At 34.8% G+C, this 16870-nt stretch overlaps 2 protein-coding genes across 2 annotated transcripts; one reads left to right on the top strand and one right to left on the bottom strand.

Annotated features, from left to right (window-relative positions):
* Positions 1 to 592: 592 nt before the first annotated feature.
* On the bottom strand, positions 593 to 2803 carry LOC18034349 (selT-like protein). Its single transcript, XM_006425022.2, has 4 exons — positions 2392 to 2803; positions 2138 to 2205; positions 1298 to 1613; positions 593 to 1080 (listed from the first exon to the last, which is right to left on the bottom strand). The coding sequence occupies exons 1-4, from the start codon at positions 2557 to 2559 to the stop codon at positions 964 to 966; spliced, it is 669 nt and encodes a 222-aa protein (XP_006425085.1). The 5' UTR covers positions 2560 to 2803; the 3' UTR covers positions 593 to 963.
* A 1727-nt stretch (positions 2804 to 4530) lies between these two features.
* LOC18033907 (U-box domain-containing protein 44) lies at positions 4531 to 8379 on the top strand. Its single transcript, XM_024179585.1, has 5 exons — positions 4531 to 5035; positions 5140 to 5928; positions 6020 to 6326; positions 6466 to 6930; positions 7271 to 8379. Exons 1-5 carry the CDS (start codon positions 4562 to 4564, stop codon positions 8377 to 8379), a joined length of 3144 nt encoding a protein of 1047 aa, XP_024035353.1. The 5' UTR covers positions 4531 to 4561.
* The last annotated feature ends 8491 nt before the right edge of the window (positions 8380 to 16870 follow it).

Genomic DNA, 16870 nt, shown 5'->3' with positions numbered 1-16870 from the left:
GTGAAAATTGTCCGATAATTTAACTGTTTTAGGCCAACAAAACAGCAGATTGGTTGGAATTTCCAATTAGTAAAATCAAGTAACTTTTGTGTATTATGTTTAAAGCTGTTTCAACCACTTGACTGTGTTGCATCTCTGTGGTGCGGGCATCTGAAGGAAACCAAGCGAGTTGAGAATGGAAATGAGCTGGCCAGTGGTTTACGAGGTCGCTTTGTGCGTCTGAGTTAAAGCAGAAACTGTGATGATAAACGTGGAATCAAATTCATTTCTGGGAAGTTTTCTTCCCCTGGTGGGCACACTCCACCGACGTTTCCTGCTTATGCTGGTAGTTCTATGTTATTGTTGGGTGTGTAGCAGCGGCATTGATACGTCGACTAGACTTTTGGGTGGCCTTGCTCCTCGAATTGCATAAATCTTCTGTATATAACCAACTAATGCAATAATAAAATTACGCTTACCAAATAGTTTAAGACGTCAAGATTGTGGGTTTAATGGCAGTGGATATCTCAATACATCATCTTCCTTCACGGTGAGCCCACCAATGGGGGTTTACTCATCATCTTCCAAACGGTAAAGGTGCATCGAAGGAAAATGCCCGCCAAAGAGACTGAAATATAAAAACGAAAAAAGCAACAGAGAACGACGACATCCGACTTATATTCTCAAAAGCTGCAAGTTATGGGATTTCTTAAAAGAAATATCCCAGGCTTTCAAAGAGATATTGGGTTACATTGGAAAAGGGGAAATCTTGATAGCATCGAGTAAAGATAAGGGCTGAAAATCAGAAATTTCAATCCTGCTGGAAAAGTAATTGTTGTCGACATGTTTTACAGAGCCAATGTTCATTATGATAGTGGCATCAAAATCTGTTTATATATTTGCCATAACAACCTAGATAATGAAATCTTGTACAAGGCTCTCAGTCAATCCTTTGATTCCAACCCTCAATGTCCAGTGAATGAACTAGGACCATACACTTCCAACACCATCCACAAGTCTTGATGAAGCCAATTGTTTGGCAACAAGATCTTTTAGCTCAATCTCGCCTGGAAACCTCCCCTCCTTCAGTTTAGAGAAGACCTGCACAATGAACAGAATCAAGCATAAGAAGCCCCTCTAAACACTATACCCAATGCAGTCAAAGTGATTTTTACGTGGTTGCAAGCTTATTTGCATCATTCTCCTGTTTAATATTTCAATGATCAGTAACTATCAATAGACTAGCAAAAGGCATCAGTAGTAACAACAGTTACTTTTGACATATAAAGACAGCGAGCTAGATAGAGAGATCACTGACCAAGTCATCATTACAGTAAACTTCAAAAGCCCCAGAGCTTTGGAGGAAGGACTGCAAAAAGTTTCCAATAAGCCAGGTAGATGCTATGGACCCAAACCTATTGGCACGCAGCGAATAATACCATGGAGGTGGTGTCATTCCCAGCATCGGAAAAATCTGTTCGCCTGCCACTACGATCCCAATAACCCCTATCTGAACAGCAGGCACCACTTTAGAAAGTAGACGCTTTGGCAGGGGTGGGGGATAATTTGCAAGGACCACATCAATCCCAGGAAACTGAGTCTCCAACATCCTTTTCATTGTTATTGCAGTGCCCCTGAAACAGGTTACAATTTTCTTTACAGCATTTTTCTAGAATCTATCTCAGTTTCTTGATGAGTGAACTAAAACGATTGAATATATTGATGTTGCAAAGCCTAGCCTACCAAAAAGAAAGAGCTTGAGCATCCACAGATGAACACTTAAAGCATTTAAAAATCACGTGCTGCTAAATGAGTAGGTTTGCCTTATGACCCTACTGAGCTTCTATACTTCCCCACAATAACAAAAATGCTTGTGTAGACATAACCATACCGTATGAGCTAATGTCTAATTCTTCCAAATGGGTTATAAGTATATATTCCTAAATGTTGGTAAATTTATCAATACTAGTCTTAAGCAAATATCAAGGCAATTAAGCACGTTACTCTCGTTTAATAATAGTTCCCATCACAATTCTGACCAAAAAAAAAAAAAAGATCACATCATAAACGCATCTACCATTAACAGAGACTGCACCCAATGTACACTAATAATCAAGACCATTAAACCCAAAAAGAAAAAAAACGACACAAACCATACCTATAAGAGCAAGAAGCACAAAAGTTGATATTAACAGTACTGCCATACCCAATTCCTCCGACAATTTTCTGCAAACAACGATATCAGAAACTCTTAATAAGAAACATACTATAAACAAAAGCCCTCCTTTGAAAAAAAAAATATTTTTTTAATGAGTCTTGGAGAAAATTTTGGAGAAAATTTAAAAGAAATAATTTTTCTCATAACGGAAGCTATGGTTTCAATTTGAATCCAAAGAGAGTAAATGGTAATACCTGTGAAGGAAAGTCTGGGGTTAGGTTTTCTGAAGGTATAGGCGGTTTATGGTGGTGGTGGGAAGCGGATTTTGGCGGCGGCGGCGGCGGAGGAGTGAAAAGATTTAAGAGGTCGCTGCAGAGAAGAAAGAGAGGGAGACCCAGAAGAAGGATATTTAGCCGATCCATTTGTAGATTAAAACTATGATTTTGTTGGGATTTTACGAGTCTGTGAAAGAAAAACAACAATTCGAAGAAGACGAAAATAGATCGACTGTGACTGACTAAAATTTGGCACGGGGTCGTAGTCTCGTAGATGGATCTCGGTTATTTAATAGCGACCCATATTCGACGATTGAGACTCCTCTCCCAATTTCTCAATTCGTGGGTCTCTCTTTCTGTACCTTTGGTGATAGAAGGGAGAGCAAAGGAGTTTAATATTTTTTTAAGTACTGTTATATAAAATTGTTACTGATATTATATTTAATTTTTATAAATAAATTATACAATTAAAATATTATAATTAATGTTTATAAACAAATTATATAAGAGAAGCAGAAGTTTTTTTTTCTTTTTTTTTTATTTCTCAAGTTGCAACAAATGATTCAACCTAGGCATAGATTTCAAACTTGTCAATTATATGAGGGTTTATTTATATGATGAAAGACGTTCCAACTATTGCAAGATGTTATCTTTAACTTCTCAAAAAAAGAAAAAGATGTTTTAAGTTTTGGTAATACATACAGATTATAGATTAAAGAAAATGAAAAAAAATTGGGTTAATTTTATTTACATTTGTACATAAAAGTTTTTTTTTTTTGATAATTCACCAAGAAGGTGGGGGGTTAGGCCGGACCCCTACCTGTAAATAAATCAATCAATGAAAGAACATAAGAAGGGAAACATAAATCAACCCTTCCAGGAAAAGTAAATAATTTAGTAGTCAAATAAAATCAATACAAATCAAGGTGATTAATGCCGAATGTATGAAATTCCAAGAGTATCCAAATGAAGAATACTTGATAAATCAGTTGGAAGATCACCATGATTGAAAAACCATTAACAAAGTCTTATGAATACAAGCTCAATTGGCCATAAAGTCAACAGCAAATGTAGTTTTTCGAAAAACATGCCTGATAATAATGGATGACTTAGAAGCCAATGCCCGAACACGACCAAGGATGTAAGTAAAATCTCATCGCACGAAACTACTTGAAATGTCCCAAGAAACTACAGCGGCTGAATCAGAGTAGAGGATTTAAGAAGACTTTGAAGGGGTACCATAGTTCCACTCTCAAAACAAAATGCCATTAGTTAATTTAACGATAAAAATGTTATTTAATGGCTTTGGAGGCTTGGTTTGAATTTCTACAACACATAATTTTATTTTTTACAATAAGCTTAGCATTCAACATATATAAAGTTATTACTATTATTTTTTTAAGTTTAAAAGAAAACAATAGAATTTGAATTTTTTTTAGACTTAAATGTGGTCAAGGGAACAGTAAAAAAATCAAATTCCCCAAATATCCCCTAATCTAAGTGCATGAGTCTACAATTATACCAATAGTTCCATCTAATTACCTTTTTTATTTTTATTTTTATTTCATTTATCTTTTGAATGAAAAAATATATCAATTTATCAATGTAGAATCCTCCCTCAATTACAAGTGAGAAACATTTACTACCAAACTCAAATTGGATGTGACGCTTGTTCCTTTAAATTTCAAAATAAACCCCCTTAACTAATAGAAATTGATATAATATGTTAAATTATAAAAAAAAAAGCTCATCTTAACCCCAATTAATTTAAACTATTGTATAGTTTTATTAGAATTTAATAGAATATGTCATCTTTTACTATTAAATATGATGTTTCAAATTGACAGAAGATAAGTGTTAAGTGCCATAGTCCAGGAAAAAAATTAGTCAAATTTCCGTTTTTCTGTTTTTCTGTTTTTCCAAACCGGGGTTGCGGACGTGACCCGCAAATTTTACCTGCAACGAAGTCCGCGCCCAATTATGTCAAAGTCAACGGAGCCTTCACTCTTTTCCCCCGCCTTCCAAAACCAACGTTCACTCAAAACGCGGCAGTTAATTAACAGAACACAACACAAAACACTCCCCTCATAATAACTGAATTCTAAAAACGCTGAGACAATTCATAAGCCAATCTCCACCGTCAAATCAAATGACGTCACCAGCAGCAGCGGCAACGCCGCTACTTTCAATGGCAGACGCCGTAGACTCAATCAAACGCTCACTCTCCGACCTCACCACCACCGCCACTGACAACAAAGGCATTGGCTTCTTCGAGAATCCACGCCGTTTTAGCGGCTACGCCACGCGCCTCCAGAACGTACTCAACACGGTCCTGCGCACCTGCTCATCTCCCGACATTCTCCCTGCCTCCGTACAGACCGCCTTGAAGGGAATTGCCGGAGACTTAGCCAAGGCTAACGAGATCATGTCGGTTTACCGAAACAGAAGCAAGATTTTTGTTCTTATTAATTGCCTGTCCCTCTCCGCTTATCTCCAGGAGCGCACGCTAGCTATCGGTAGTTGGCTCTCGTTGATCGACTCTTCACTTCACCATCATCCTTATCCTGAGCTCAGGAAAAAAATCGCCGATCTTTCTCGCGACATGAAACAAGCTCAATTCACTGTAAGTGTGAGCGAAGCACTGACTGCTAATAATACGCTAGCTAGCACAATCGTGAATGTGATATGAGATTGAGTCTGAGTGTGTTATAAATTACTGCAATGCAGGTGAATGAAAATGAAGAGAGAGTGTACTGCACGTTACAGAAGGAAGGTCAGGGAAGACCAACTACGAAAGCAGTGCAGAGCGGGATAATAATGGACTTAGCAAGAGCTTTAGGCATTGAATCTGACAACCATAATGAACTGACCGAGCAAATCAAGCAGTTAAAGTCTGATCTCTCGCAGTCTAGTTCAGTTACGGAGAGAAGAATCTTGACTTCATTACAAAGAATTTTGGATACTTGGTCTGTTGTCCCTGACGTTGCAGCTCTCAACTGGGATAGTGAACTGGAAGAAGATTGTCACATTTTACCCTTCAAGAATTTCTTATGCCCCTTGACTAAACAAGTTATGAAAGAGCCTGTGGTTTTGGAGTCCGCACAGGCTTATGAGCGAAAAGCAATTGAGTATTGGTTTGAAAGATGTTTAGAGGACGGCAGGGACCCCACTTGTCCTGTTACCGGCCAGGTTTTGAAGTCATTGGAGCTGAAACCTAATATTGGGTTGGCTGGAGCTATTGAGGAGTGGGTGAATAGGAATGTCGAAGTTCAGGTGAGTACCGTGGTGGAGACTCTCCGTAAGGAGAATCCTGAGGTTGATGGTCTTGATAAAGCGTTGGATAGTGTTTTTAAGATCTCCGAGGAACATCCTTCCAATAGGTACAGAGTGAGGAACGCTGGTGTTGTGTTGCTTATTGTTAAATTGCTCAAGAGTTCTTCCAAGAGTGTTGGAACAATATTGAGGAGTAAAGCTCTCATGGCTTTGCTTAGCATGGCCAAGGATGAAGAAAGCAAGGTAGCTGATTTTAGTTTTTTCTTGAAACATGATCGTCAAATTTTACTTTGATAATGTTGTGGTTCCTAACTAAAATGATTACTTTTTGTAGAAAATAATGCTTGAAGAGGGTGTCACTAAATCGGTCATACATAGTCTTATTGGGAACTCAGAGAAAGAGAAAGAGTATGCAGTGAAGTTATTACTTGAGTTCTGTAATGATGAAGCTTATTGCAAATCAGTTGCATCAGAGAAAGGAGCATTAGTTCTTCTCTCAAGTATGACAGGAAATCTGGAGCTTCCTGCTTTATCCAATCTAGCTGACGAGGTCTTCAAGAAGATGGAACGAATTGAGGAAATTGTTCAGCCTTTGGCAGCAGCAGGACGATTTGAACCTTTGATCAATCGTTTATGCCAAGGTATGTTGTGCACGTGTTTCTGTTTTAACATTCGCAACTACCTCTGTCAATCGTGTACCAAGGTGGAAGAGATAAATTTCCAAGTCCTTCGATTATTATGTACAAAAGCATAATCCGGTGCATATTTTCCTGTTAGCAGGCTCTGATAATGTGCAAATTGAGATGGCGTTCTTGGTGGGAAAGTTGACATTGACAAATAGCTGTAAAGAACATATTGCTAGGCAATGTGCTAAAGTACTGGTTGAGTTGCTTTCTAAGCCGGCTGGAAGAGCAGCAAGCTTGAAGGCTTTGTATAACCTATCAGGACTGGATGACAATGCAACCATCCTTGTCGATTCTGCTCTGCTTCCAGCTCTTACCGACATTCTTTTCAAAAGCCATGATGCTTCGCCAGAACTGAAGGAATTGGCAGCTGCAACAATTGCAAACGTAGTATCAAATCCAGGGTGCTGGGAATTAGCGTCGGCAGACAAACTAGGGCATTCAATGCAGTCAGAATCTATTGTTTCCAGCCTTTTGGGTCTCTTATCTGGTGTATCTCCTCAGTGTCAAGTGTCCACACTTCGTATCCTATGTGGAATTGCTTCATCTCCCCAGGCAGCAGGTAATTCCTTGTTAACCAATACATCTAAAATTCATTTTCTTGCTGCAACCATGATACCGTCCTTTTTGTATAAGAATGCTAGATTTAGTTGCTCTAATGTTCATGAACATGTCAAATTGGTAATCTTTATTGGTTTCATAAACTTTTCAGGAATTTCAGTTAAACTGTTAGATTTCTATTGGAATGTCACGCATAGTAGGTTGTAAGCACTGTACAAAGACGGCTCATGTGAATTACTTCAATATTTTGCATAAGATAGTACAAAACCGACGCTGCATAAAAGTTAGATGCAATGAAATTTATAATAACCATTCTTCCTGTAAATTTGTTCAATTTGCAGAGTCGGCGGCTACTCATATAAAATCCGGTGATGGCATCAAATACATCATCCAATTTCTTGAACACCCAGAAGTTGAACACAGAACTTACGCTTTTAGGCTGACAAGGATACTCTCAGAAAGAATTGGTCAAGATTTAGCTTATGCACTTAAACCTTTTGACAAGCTTGTTTTGTTCAAAGACAAAATACTAGATAACCAATCAGCTAATTGCGAGAGATCTGATGCTGCTTGCATACTTGCTAATATTCAACTCTCGGAGGAAGAAGTGAAAACACTCTTAGAAGCTACTTTCATAAAATGGATAGTAATCACTCTTCAGACCCACAAGAGTAGCTTTAATACAAGAAGTTCTCGACCCATATCAAATATTGCCGAAGGGCTTCTTGGCCTCTTGCTTCACTTTACAGGAAGTGTCAATCCACAAACTCTTGGCACAGTCAGAGAGCACCGCCTCATGACCATTTTCCGTGATCAGCTCAGTTTTCCTTCAAAAGCTAGAGTGAAACAACTAGCTGCTCATGGATTGAATAACCTGTCCGAGGCTGGAAGGTCGCTTTGTGCACAGGACACAGGATCTTCAACTCCCCGCAGATTTTGTGCCTCATTGGTGTTCATTTGCGGGAAGCCTCCTCCAGAACCTACAACATGTCCTATTCACAATACTCCCTGTGAAGACAATAGTCAGCTATGCCTGCTAAAGAGCAATTGCATCAAACCCCTGGTTGATCTCCTCGCGGAAGAGGACACTAACGTTCAAATTGCTGCAGTGGAAGCACTTTCAACTCTCATTATAGATACTTCAAAAAATTTCAAAAGAGGCGTTGATGAGCTTGAGCGCGAGGGTGCTCTCGATGCCGTGGTTGATCTTTTCACAGAAGTTCGTCCTGGACTTCTTCAAGAGAGAACAGTTTGGATGTTAGAGAGAGTACTGCGAGTGGAAGGTCACAGCCATCGGTACTCACTCAATCAGTCTCTAGTCAGGGCTTTGGTAGAAGCGTTTAAGCACGGAAATGCCAATGCAAAACGACATGCCCAGGAAGCTCTTACCAATCTGAAGCAGATATCTGGGCTCAGTGGCAAGGCAAGTCAAGCTCGGGCGCGAAGGTAATTAATGTTGTGCTTTTGATATAGTTAATCATGTATATTGGTAACAGCAGCAACTTGGATTTTTCCTGCACTACAACTGTGTATTGAAGAATCAGTAGTAAGTTCAAGTGTTGTACATTATCCGGAAAGAACCTGATGTATACATAGACATTAGAAATGCAATTAGCTTTGTGTTTGAAACTTTGAATAAACCTATCCCTGTCCATTCTGTTCGTATGTAAAAAATATTTCCATCCTATCAGCTCTGACAGATATAACTCATCACATTTACACAGTGCAGTCAATAATGATTCATGCATCAAATAGCTCAACCAATGTATATGTACAGGATTGAGGGTTTTTTTGCTTTTGATCCGCAGCTTGTCCGGGATGGAATCACTAGTTAATTACCTGTCCAAGTAAAAGCAGGTGTTTACCAAACATTTAGGTAGCGTTTACTTTTTGGATTTGATTGGGAATCCTGAGGAGTGGGAATCCTAGGATTGGGAGTGTGGAGTGAGAGTGGGAGTAGGTTGTTTACTTACACTGAAATGGAAGCATGGAATAGAGATCAGAATCCAATTTATGTGTTTACTTTGTCTTGGATTGGGAGTAAATAGTTTCAAATTATAATTTTATCCTTATTTAAATAATTATAGTTTTTAATTACAAAACTAATAAAAAATATATTTAATGAATAATATTTATTTTATTATATTTGTAAATTTATTATAATTATTAATATTCTTAATTATGAACAATAAATTATTAATTTTAATTTTAATATAAAATGAAACCTTATTTTATTTTATTTAATATAATTATATTAAATTTATTATTATATAAAATAATAATATAATATTATTTAGTACAAAATTAATATTTTCTTAGAATAAACTATTTATTATTATTATTATTAAATAAATATAGTACTACTATTTTTAAAATAAATATAATAATATTATATTTATTAATTCTCTATTAATATAATAATATTATTTTAAAATAATTTTAAGTTAGAATCAATGTAAATTATTATTTAGTTAAATATAATATTATTATTCAAATAAATATTATTTATTTTATTTTATTAATTATAAAATATTAAATTAAATTAAAAATGAAAGGGTAAAAAGGAGAGAGGTCCCCCAATGAGAGTCCCACTCCCACTCCCCACTCCAAAAATGAGTGGGGTCCACAGAGTGGGATTCCCAATCTGTGGTCATTTTAAGCAAGTAAATGTTAGAGTGGAAGGAATCTACACTCCTCACTCTCACTCCAACAAGTAAACACAACATTAACAGATAGCACTTCAAAGTTAAGCGAAGCACAGCAGTCCCAGTTAAACTTACTCTCACCCTAGTTACCTCGCCACATTTCATTTGAGCATGAGCCACGTTGCATGATAATGGCTGCCATAAAAGAAAACAACTACTAATGGATGAGAACAATTATTTTGGAAATCCTCGAAAGTTTCTTCTTTTAGATTAAAATATTAAACATCCATCGGCATAAATAGAAAGTTAACTTTCTAAAAAGGCACAGCCTTGGGCTTTTCCCCCTTGGTGAAAAAAGTAAAGCAACCCATAACAGTCGGTGGTGTCAACAAAAAATTAGTAGAAATTAACTTTATGTCACGTTGAAGACAAAAAAAAATTAAAATATATATATTTGCTATCAATCACTTTTCCTGCCTGATCCCAGACACGATATCAGACAAATTCGACCAATTGGGTCACGTTAAATTTGTAGCAGGAGCAATTTGCAGCCAGTACCGAGATCATAGAGACCAAGTTGCAATTTGCAAGGGGCCCGCTGCCTGCTGCTGTCGCTACATGCCACAATTATAGTAACTGATTATCGGTTTCAGAAAATTCTACCATGAAATCTTCAACATGCGCTTTGATCTTTTCTTTGGATCCTCAACATGCGCTTAAGTTTACTACTTGGGCAAATATCAAAACCCAATGCAAATTGCAATTGGAAATAAATTAAAATTGATGCAACATTTGAGAATCATTTCTTTTTTTTGTTCTTCAACGCAACAAATTACTATAAAAAGATGAGATCGCATCACCTGAGACATCATGGATTAGTCACGTGAACTGGAAAGGTACAAATTTGCAGTAAAATATAAAAAATTTCAGTTACTTTGTGTCTTTGTTCTTGTTATCTGAACTGGGTAGCAATTTGCACCAGCATCAGATTAGTTTTGTGTATCTGGTTGATACACAAAACGAGGTGCGGTGACTTTTTTAATTCAATTTATAATATTCATAGAATTGTGTAATTTAGTACTTATTTATAAAAGGAAATGATAATCTTAGTTTGAGCAGAACGTGATGAATCTATTGAGCCCAATAAGGTTTGCATGGATGTGATGCCTAAAGGCCCGTGAACCAAATGTAGGTTCGTGGTCATGGGCTGTGTAAAGAGTGCCCTGTTAATTTAAGAACCCAAAAGAGAAACCATTTCTGAAACTGAAAGTGAGGTCTTGAAATTAATAAAGTTTGGTACTGTACTGTCAAATAAATGAGCCGCTGCGGAGATATAAATACCAAATTATTGTGACAGGGATTTAACCTTTGAATATGAGAACGCAACTTGTGGAAACATCCAAAAATAACCAAATTATTGTTTCTTATTCATTGCAGCTTGCCAGAAAACTTGATCAGAAAACATTTAAAACGGCCACCCAAATTCGTAAACAGGACGAGATATTTTTAATGAATCCATCAGTTTCAAAATTATTGAGGATTCGCAACCAATAATTACTTACAATTGTCAAGATTTTCCCTTTAATTCAGAGGTAGGCTGCCGTTTGAAGTTATATTAATGCGAGGGCCAGTCATACTTAAGTGGTTGCCATTTTTTGAGACGAAAGATTGCAGAACAAACGGTGCAATAATACTATATTGAATTGGTTACATAATTCTTTAATCCCACACTAAATGAGAAATTTTGACTAACACGATTTTGTAATCCCATTTGTCAATCCTTGACAGAGATGGAATTTAAAGCTGACGATACACGTCGGAATTGGTCACATGCCAGTCGGTCCTCTCTCGTGTAATGGATTAATCCCGTCTTTCCTGATTTGTTAACTAAAATTTGGTAAATGTATACCGTATAAAAGAGTGTTTATTAATTGCTTCTTGCATTATCGGCTTTTCTTTAGAATTCATACCTCAGACGAATTGTTATGGACAAGAATTATAAGGAGAAGATGTTCACGAAACTCATATTCGTTCCCATTTAGCTTACGTAGAATTTTGGAACCAAAACATCTTCTGTTATCTGTTATCATTTTTTTTTTGTCTTAACCACGAGATATTTTGGGGAGGACCTCAACTGTTTGATGTACCTGACCTCAACTGTTTGATGTACCTTTAAGCCTGTATCACAACCCAGACTAAAAGTCTCCGCTCGAATCGAGAAACACAAGTTCTCCCAACAAATGCGACTTCCCTGCGACTCGAACTGGAGAGTAAATTCAGTCAAGCCACTTAAAGGGATTGCCAGTGGAGCCAACACTTTATTGGTTCTTCTGTTATTCTTCACCAAACTTAAAATCAGCTTGCATTGCATCTGCGCATGTATTGCTTGTTTTATTTCATCAATTAATCATTTCTTATATATATATATATATTCTTGAAGGAATATCGTTTTGTTTTTCTAATTAAAAATGTTTAAAATAATTAATAAATGCTACAAGAACTGCTTCTCCCTAATTTCATTTACTTGCCCGTACTTTTTTCAGAGTAGTAGATTACTATAAATACTCCTAGCTAGAGTAGCTGAGTCTTGCCAATAACTTTTCAAACTTCAAACACTACTTCCTCACTCTCTTTTATATTTTTAAGTCCTCTTTTTACATTAAATTTCAGCCCTTTTTTTTTTTAAATTTTTTTCTCCTCCCTCAATCAAATTTCTGCAGATGGTGGAATTTTTGGGCTAGTTTCTTTCATTCTTGAGGTAAGTTTCGGACTTTTATATATTTGATAGTTTCATATATCATTGGATCATGATTATTTCAAGGATTTATAACTTAGAATTTGATTATGTTGAATCATATATGCCGACAGATTTGGAACATATTCTTTTTGTTCCTATTGGAATATTCTGTTAAAAGCCTCCAGTTAAGCACTAGATTAATATCTTTGCAGTTAGTTTAATCGAGGCCTTAACAACTTTTAGACCCTTTTAATGAGGAGTTTATCAAACTCTTTCCCATGTTATCGATTGCTTGGGTTTTTTAGGGGAGTCTTAAATTTCTCCTTATTAGATTTTCTTTTTTTAATTATCAATCACAACAAATCTCTCAAAAAACTATAAGATATATATATATATATTCTTAAGTTAATTAATATGATTAGGTTTAACTTGCCAATTGTAGAGCCATGCATACGTCTCGGACTCTTGGTGAGTAGATTTTCCAAATTCTAAATACGTCTAAATAAAAAAAAAGAATTAAAATGACGAGTCTTAAAATTACTGTGTGGTTAGTCAACACGTTTAAGTAACTAAATTAATATATATATATCCAATGAGTAATGATACAGCCACAAACTCTTGTACAAATTTATTTTGTACAAACTGATGTGGCATGATAAGATTGGTTGAATTAAATATCACTTGGCCCACATGATTTGTTTTTATTAATTTATATTTTCATTCAACCAATGAATTAATGCCACGTCAGTTTGTACAAAATAAATTTGTACAAGAGTTTGTGGTTCTATCATTACTCATATCCAATTAACTAAAGTCTAAACTTGCCACAAAACAATGACAAGAGTTGAATATATAGTCACCCTTGTAAATAGATCTGCATTTGCGTAGGGCCAGGGTATTAAAAGCTCCAAAGAATTAAGATAAATATACATCTCAAATGTTATTCTCATATATTACCTTATGGAATAAAGTGTTATGGTGTTTTTGTGAATAGGTAAGTGGTCTTAAATCTAAAAAAGTCCGAATATATATATATATATATATATATAGAGGCCAGTGCTATGTTACGTTGAACGTAATATACACACACTCACAGCAACAATATTAATGGTGGGGCTTGTTACTATTGTTGAGAGTGTGTGTATGTTACGTTCAACGTAACATAGGGTGATCCATATATATATATATATATATATATAATAATTGGAAAGTATTGTTATTGGCGTTTCACGAGTAGAATAGAATAGTGCATTAAAATAAAATCATCAGTCATCAATTATAAATATAAGGAGTGTTAATCAAAAGCTTGATGGTCCCAACAAAATCCTCACTTTGTTCCCCTTTAAACTCTTACTCTTTATGCCTTTGTTTGCCTTCGGTCCCCAAAAGGAGGGAGCGAAAAAAGCCGACTTCACACGCTTTAAAAGAGAAATTAGTGGGTGTTTTTTTCTTTTTTTGGTTTTTTCATCATTCTTTTCTAGCTTTCTCCGAAAGCCAGATTTGTGATGCCTGGAAGATGCTTTTGCTCTGCTCGAACACCAACTGTTATTGTATTGAAAAAAAACAGCAGCCTCGGGTCAAGACCTTGTTTGTTTGCTGGGTTGGTTTGGTTGGTCTTCCATTTATCCGACGTGGGTGGTCAGGCTGCTTGCCACGTTCATCGTATTAAGACAAAACAAAAGCCATTTTTACTCTTTGCTTGCAATTAGAAAAATATTACGACTTTGTTTTTTGGGTTAATTATAACGTCCACGTGCAAAACCTACCAACTGAGGAGTCACGTCATGATATTTAAATGCAAACAACTCATTGTGTGAAGAAAGTAAAAGTAAAAAGCAAGAAACTCAAAATATACTAATAATGCCGTAGATATTACCGAAGGATCAGGATTTTCTCGTGATCTTATTTTTATTTGAGTAAATTTTAATAACATGATTGATAATTAATAAATTAAAAAAAATTGTTAAATTTTAATTATCCATTAACACTAAAACATAAATAGCATAAAATCTGTAAAAGATTAGGAGTGCTTACATCATAAGAGAATCATGATCTATTACGGAAACATCGTAGATTCATTGATTGTACAATTAATCAAGAATAATAATAAACAATGATGTGCGTTAAATGGAAGAAGCAAATTAAAAGAGACTCAAGAAAATGAGATCATCTTCCCATCTAAACATTTACATTGCGGTGTTTAAATTGAAGTCACGTTAATTTCAAAACCAGTTAAAATTCGAGTCTATTCAGTAATTTAAAGAAAAAAAAGTATATGTCTCCCCTCTGACTGATATATGTTATCAGTCTGATATTTTATGTTATTTATTTGTCTTACATTCAATTGTCTTCATAGTAAAAAAACACTCAAACAAAAGCACGAAAATACATAATGTCTTCTTCCGAATAGAATTAACTAATATTTTTCACTACAGTATAAGTGATGTTGCCTGTTGAATTATTCATCTCAATAATTTATACTCCCTTTTGAATTTAAAAATGAACTCACTGTTTTTGCCTTCCATCTCTTCTTTTGCAATAGAACAAGAAACATTAGGGAACCAACTTTCCACATTGTCAAATCTTGAACGATTATGTAACCTGGTCGATGAGATATCTACACGTACACGATGTCGATTGATAGGCATATGTTATTAATTCAACATTGTGCATCCAATGTAACTTCATGCTAGTTTAATAATACTGTAACTTTTAAAATAATTATTACTAAATATGCTGTAAAATTAATCAGATATGAAAAAAATTAATTAAACGTTTGATAAAATTTATTTTTATAAGTCCTATGAGTTTTAAGAATAGTCGTTTCGTTTGATAAATTTTACTGTTAAAATACTGTAAAAATATAAATAACTTAATTCAAAAAGACATTCCTTCTCTGTTTTTCAAAATTTACTGAAAGATTGAGTAATTTTAACAAAAGTAATTTCTTAAAAAAATTACAAAATACCAAAATTGGCTTTAACTTTTCAAAATTATTTTTAAATATTCCAAAAACAATCACAAAATGGATGACTCTTGGATAAATATTCCACTAATTTTAACTTCTTCCTACGACAGTTATATATTTAAAGTACAAAATTAAAAAAAATTCTTAGAATATGTTACACACTTTATATTAAGCACACTCAGACAAACAGAAATAAATATAGGTCTCTGTGATTGTTTAATTTGATCAGTGACGTTAATAATATCACTCACCACAAGATAAGAAAGATAGTGTGGTACATCATCTCTCTCGATATACCAATTTATTAATCTCTTATGAATTTGACAATTAATGAGGTTTGGTGGTTTCCAATTCCTTCCACGGCAGGGAAAAAAAGAAGAAGAAAAGATTATTAAAAAAAAAACTATAACACTCAATTTTCACATTTTTCAAATCTTCAATGATTTGCACGACTTGATTAATATCAATATCATTTCATATACATGAATAACTCATGTTTGATTTAACGCCGTCCATCTTTTTAAGTAGACCAACATAGAGGGGGAAAAATACAGAGAATTTCATGTTTGAAGTTTTTGTGATTGTTTAATATAATCATGGCAGTCTATGAATACTGTTTCTGTTTGAAAAAGATAGAAATAATTATATTATTTCTTTGTTATAAAAACAATTGATATTGAATACGTAGATTGTCATACTTATTATATGTTCACTTTAAATCGATTTTTTTTTAATTTTTTATTTTTTTTTACAAATCGAGTAACTAATTTAAAAAAAAATAACTGTTTGAAAATCAACCAGTTGAACTCACTAAGCAGTTAATGAGATTATTTATCATGCAGTAAGGGACCGAGTTATTTTATCCTTGAAATATATTACTTGACAAATATGAGAAATTTTTGAATACCTAAAATGTATTACAACCAATTGATATATAAATGACATGTGTAGTTGAGTTTAATATAACCACCACTTACATGATGATTTTTTAAAATAAATACATACATATCATAACATTATTTATTTATTATAGAGTAATGATACAGCCACAAACTCTTGTACAAACTTATTTTGTACAAACTGACGTGTCATTAATTCATTGGTTGAATGAAAATATAAATTAATAAAAACAAATCATATGGGCCAAGTGATATTTAATTCAACCAATCTTATCATGCCACATCAGTTTGTACAAAATAAGTTTGTACAAGAGTTTGTGGCTGTATCATTACTCATTTATTATATGATCGACATAATATCTAAGATGCATTCTGAAATTTTTCGACAAATTAGGTCTCATTGCTTGCGGGAGAGTTACCTTGAGACGCTAATAAGTTGTTGCAAAGTACAACACGTTTCCTGCGGTGGAAACCGAAAAGTGGAAACAGTGAAAATGTTCAAGTGACCGAAACGTTCGGCAGCCCACACGTTGATCTGGTCCACTTGTACGTGTCTAGGTTTTTGAGATTTGAAACAGAGGGAGGCACACACATACTTATATACAAAATTATGTTGAGCAGTGATGAGCATTGGCAGAATCTTTGGCCTTTGCATATATATATTCGCATTTAGCTGGCCTTTGCTTGCTCCT

The sequence above is a fragment of the Citrus clementina genome, unplaced genomic scaffold, assembly GCF_000493195.1.
Source record: "Citrus clementina cultivar Clemenules unplaced genomic scaffold, Citrus_clementina_v1.0 scaffold_8, whole genome shotgun sequence".
Classification (NCBI taxonomy): domain Eukaryota; kingdom Viridiplantae; phylum Streptophyta; class Magnoliopsida; order Sapindales; family Rutaceae; genus Citrus; species Citrus x clementina.
Note: the sequence above shows the minus strand (reverse complement) of the source record. Positions and strands in the feature narration are given on the sequence as shown.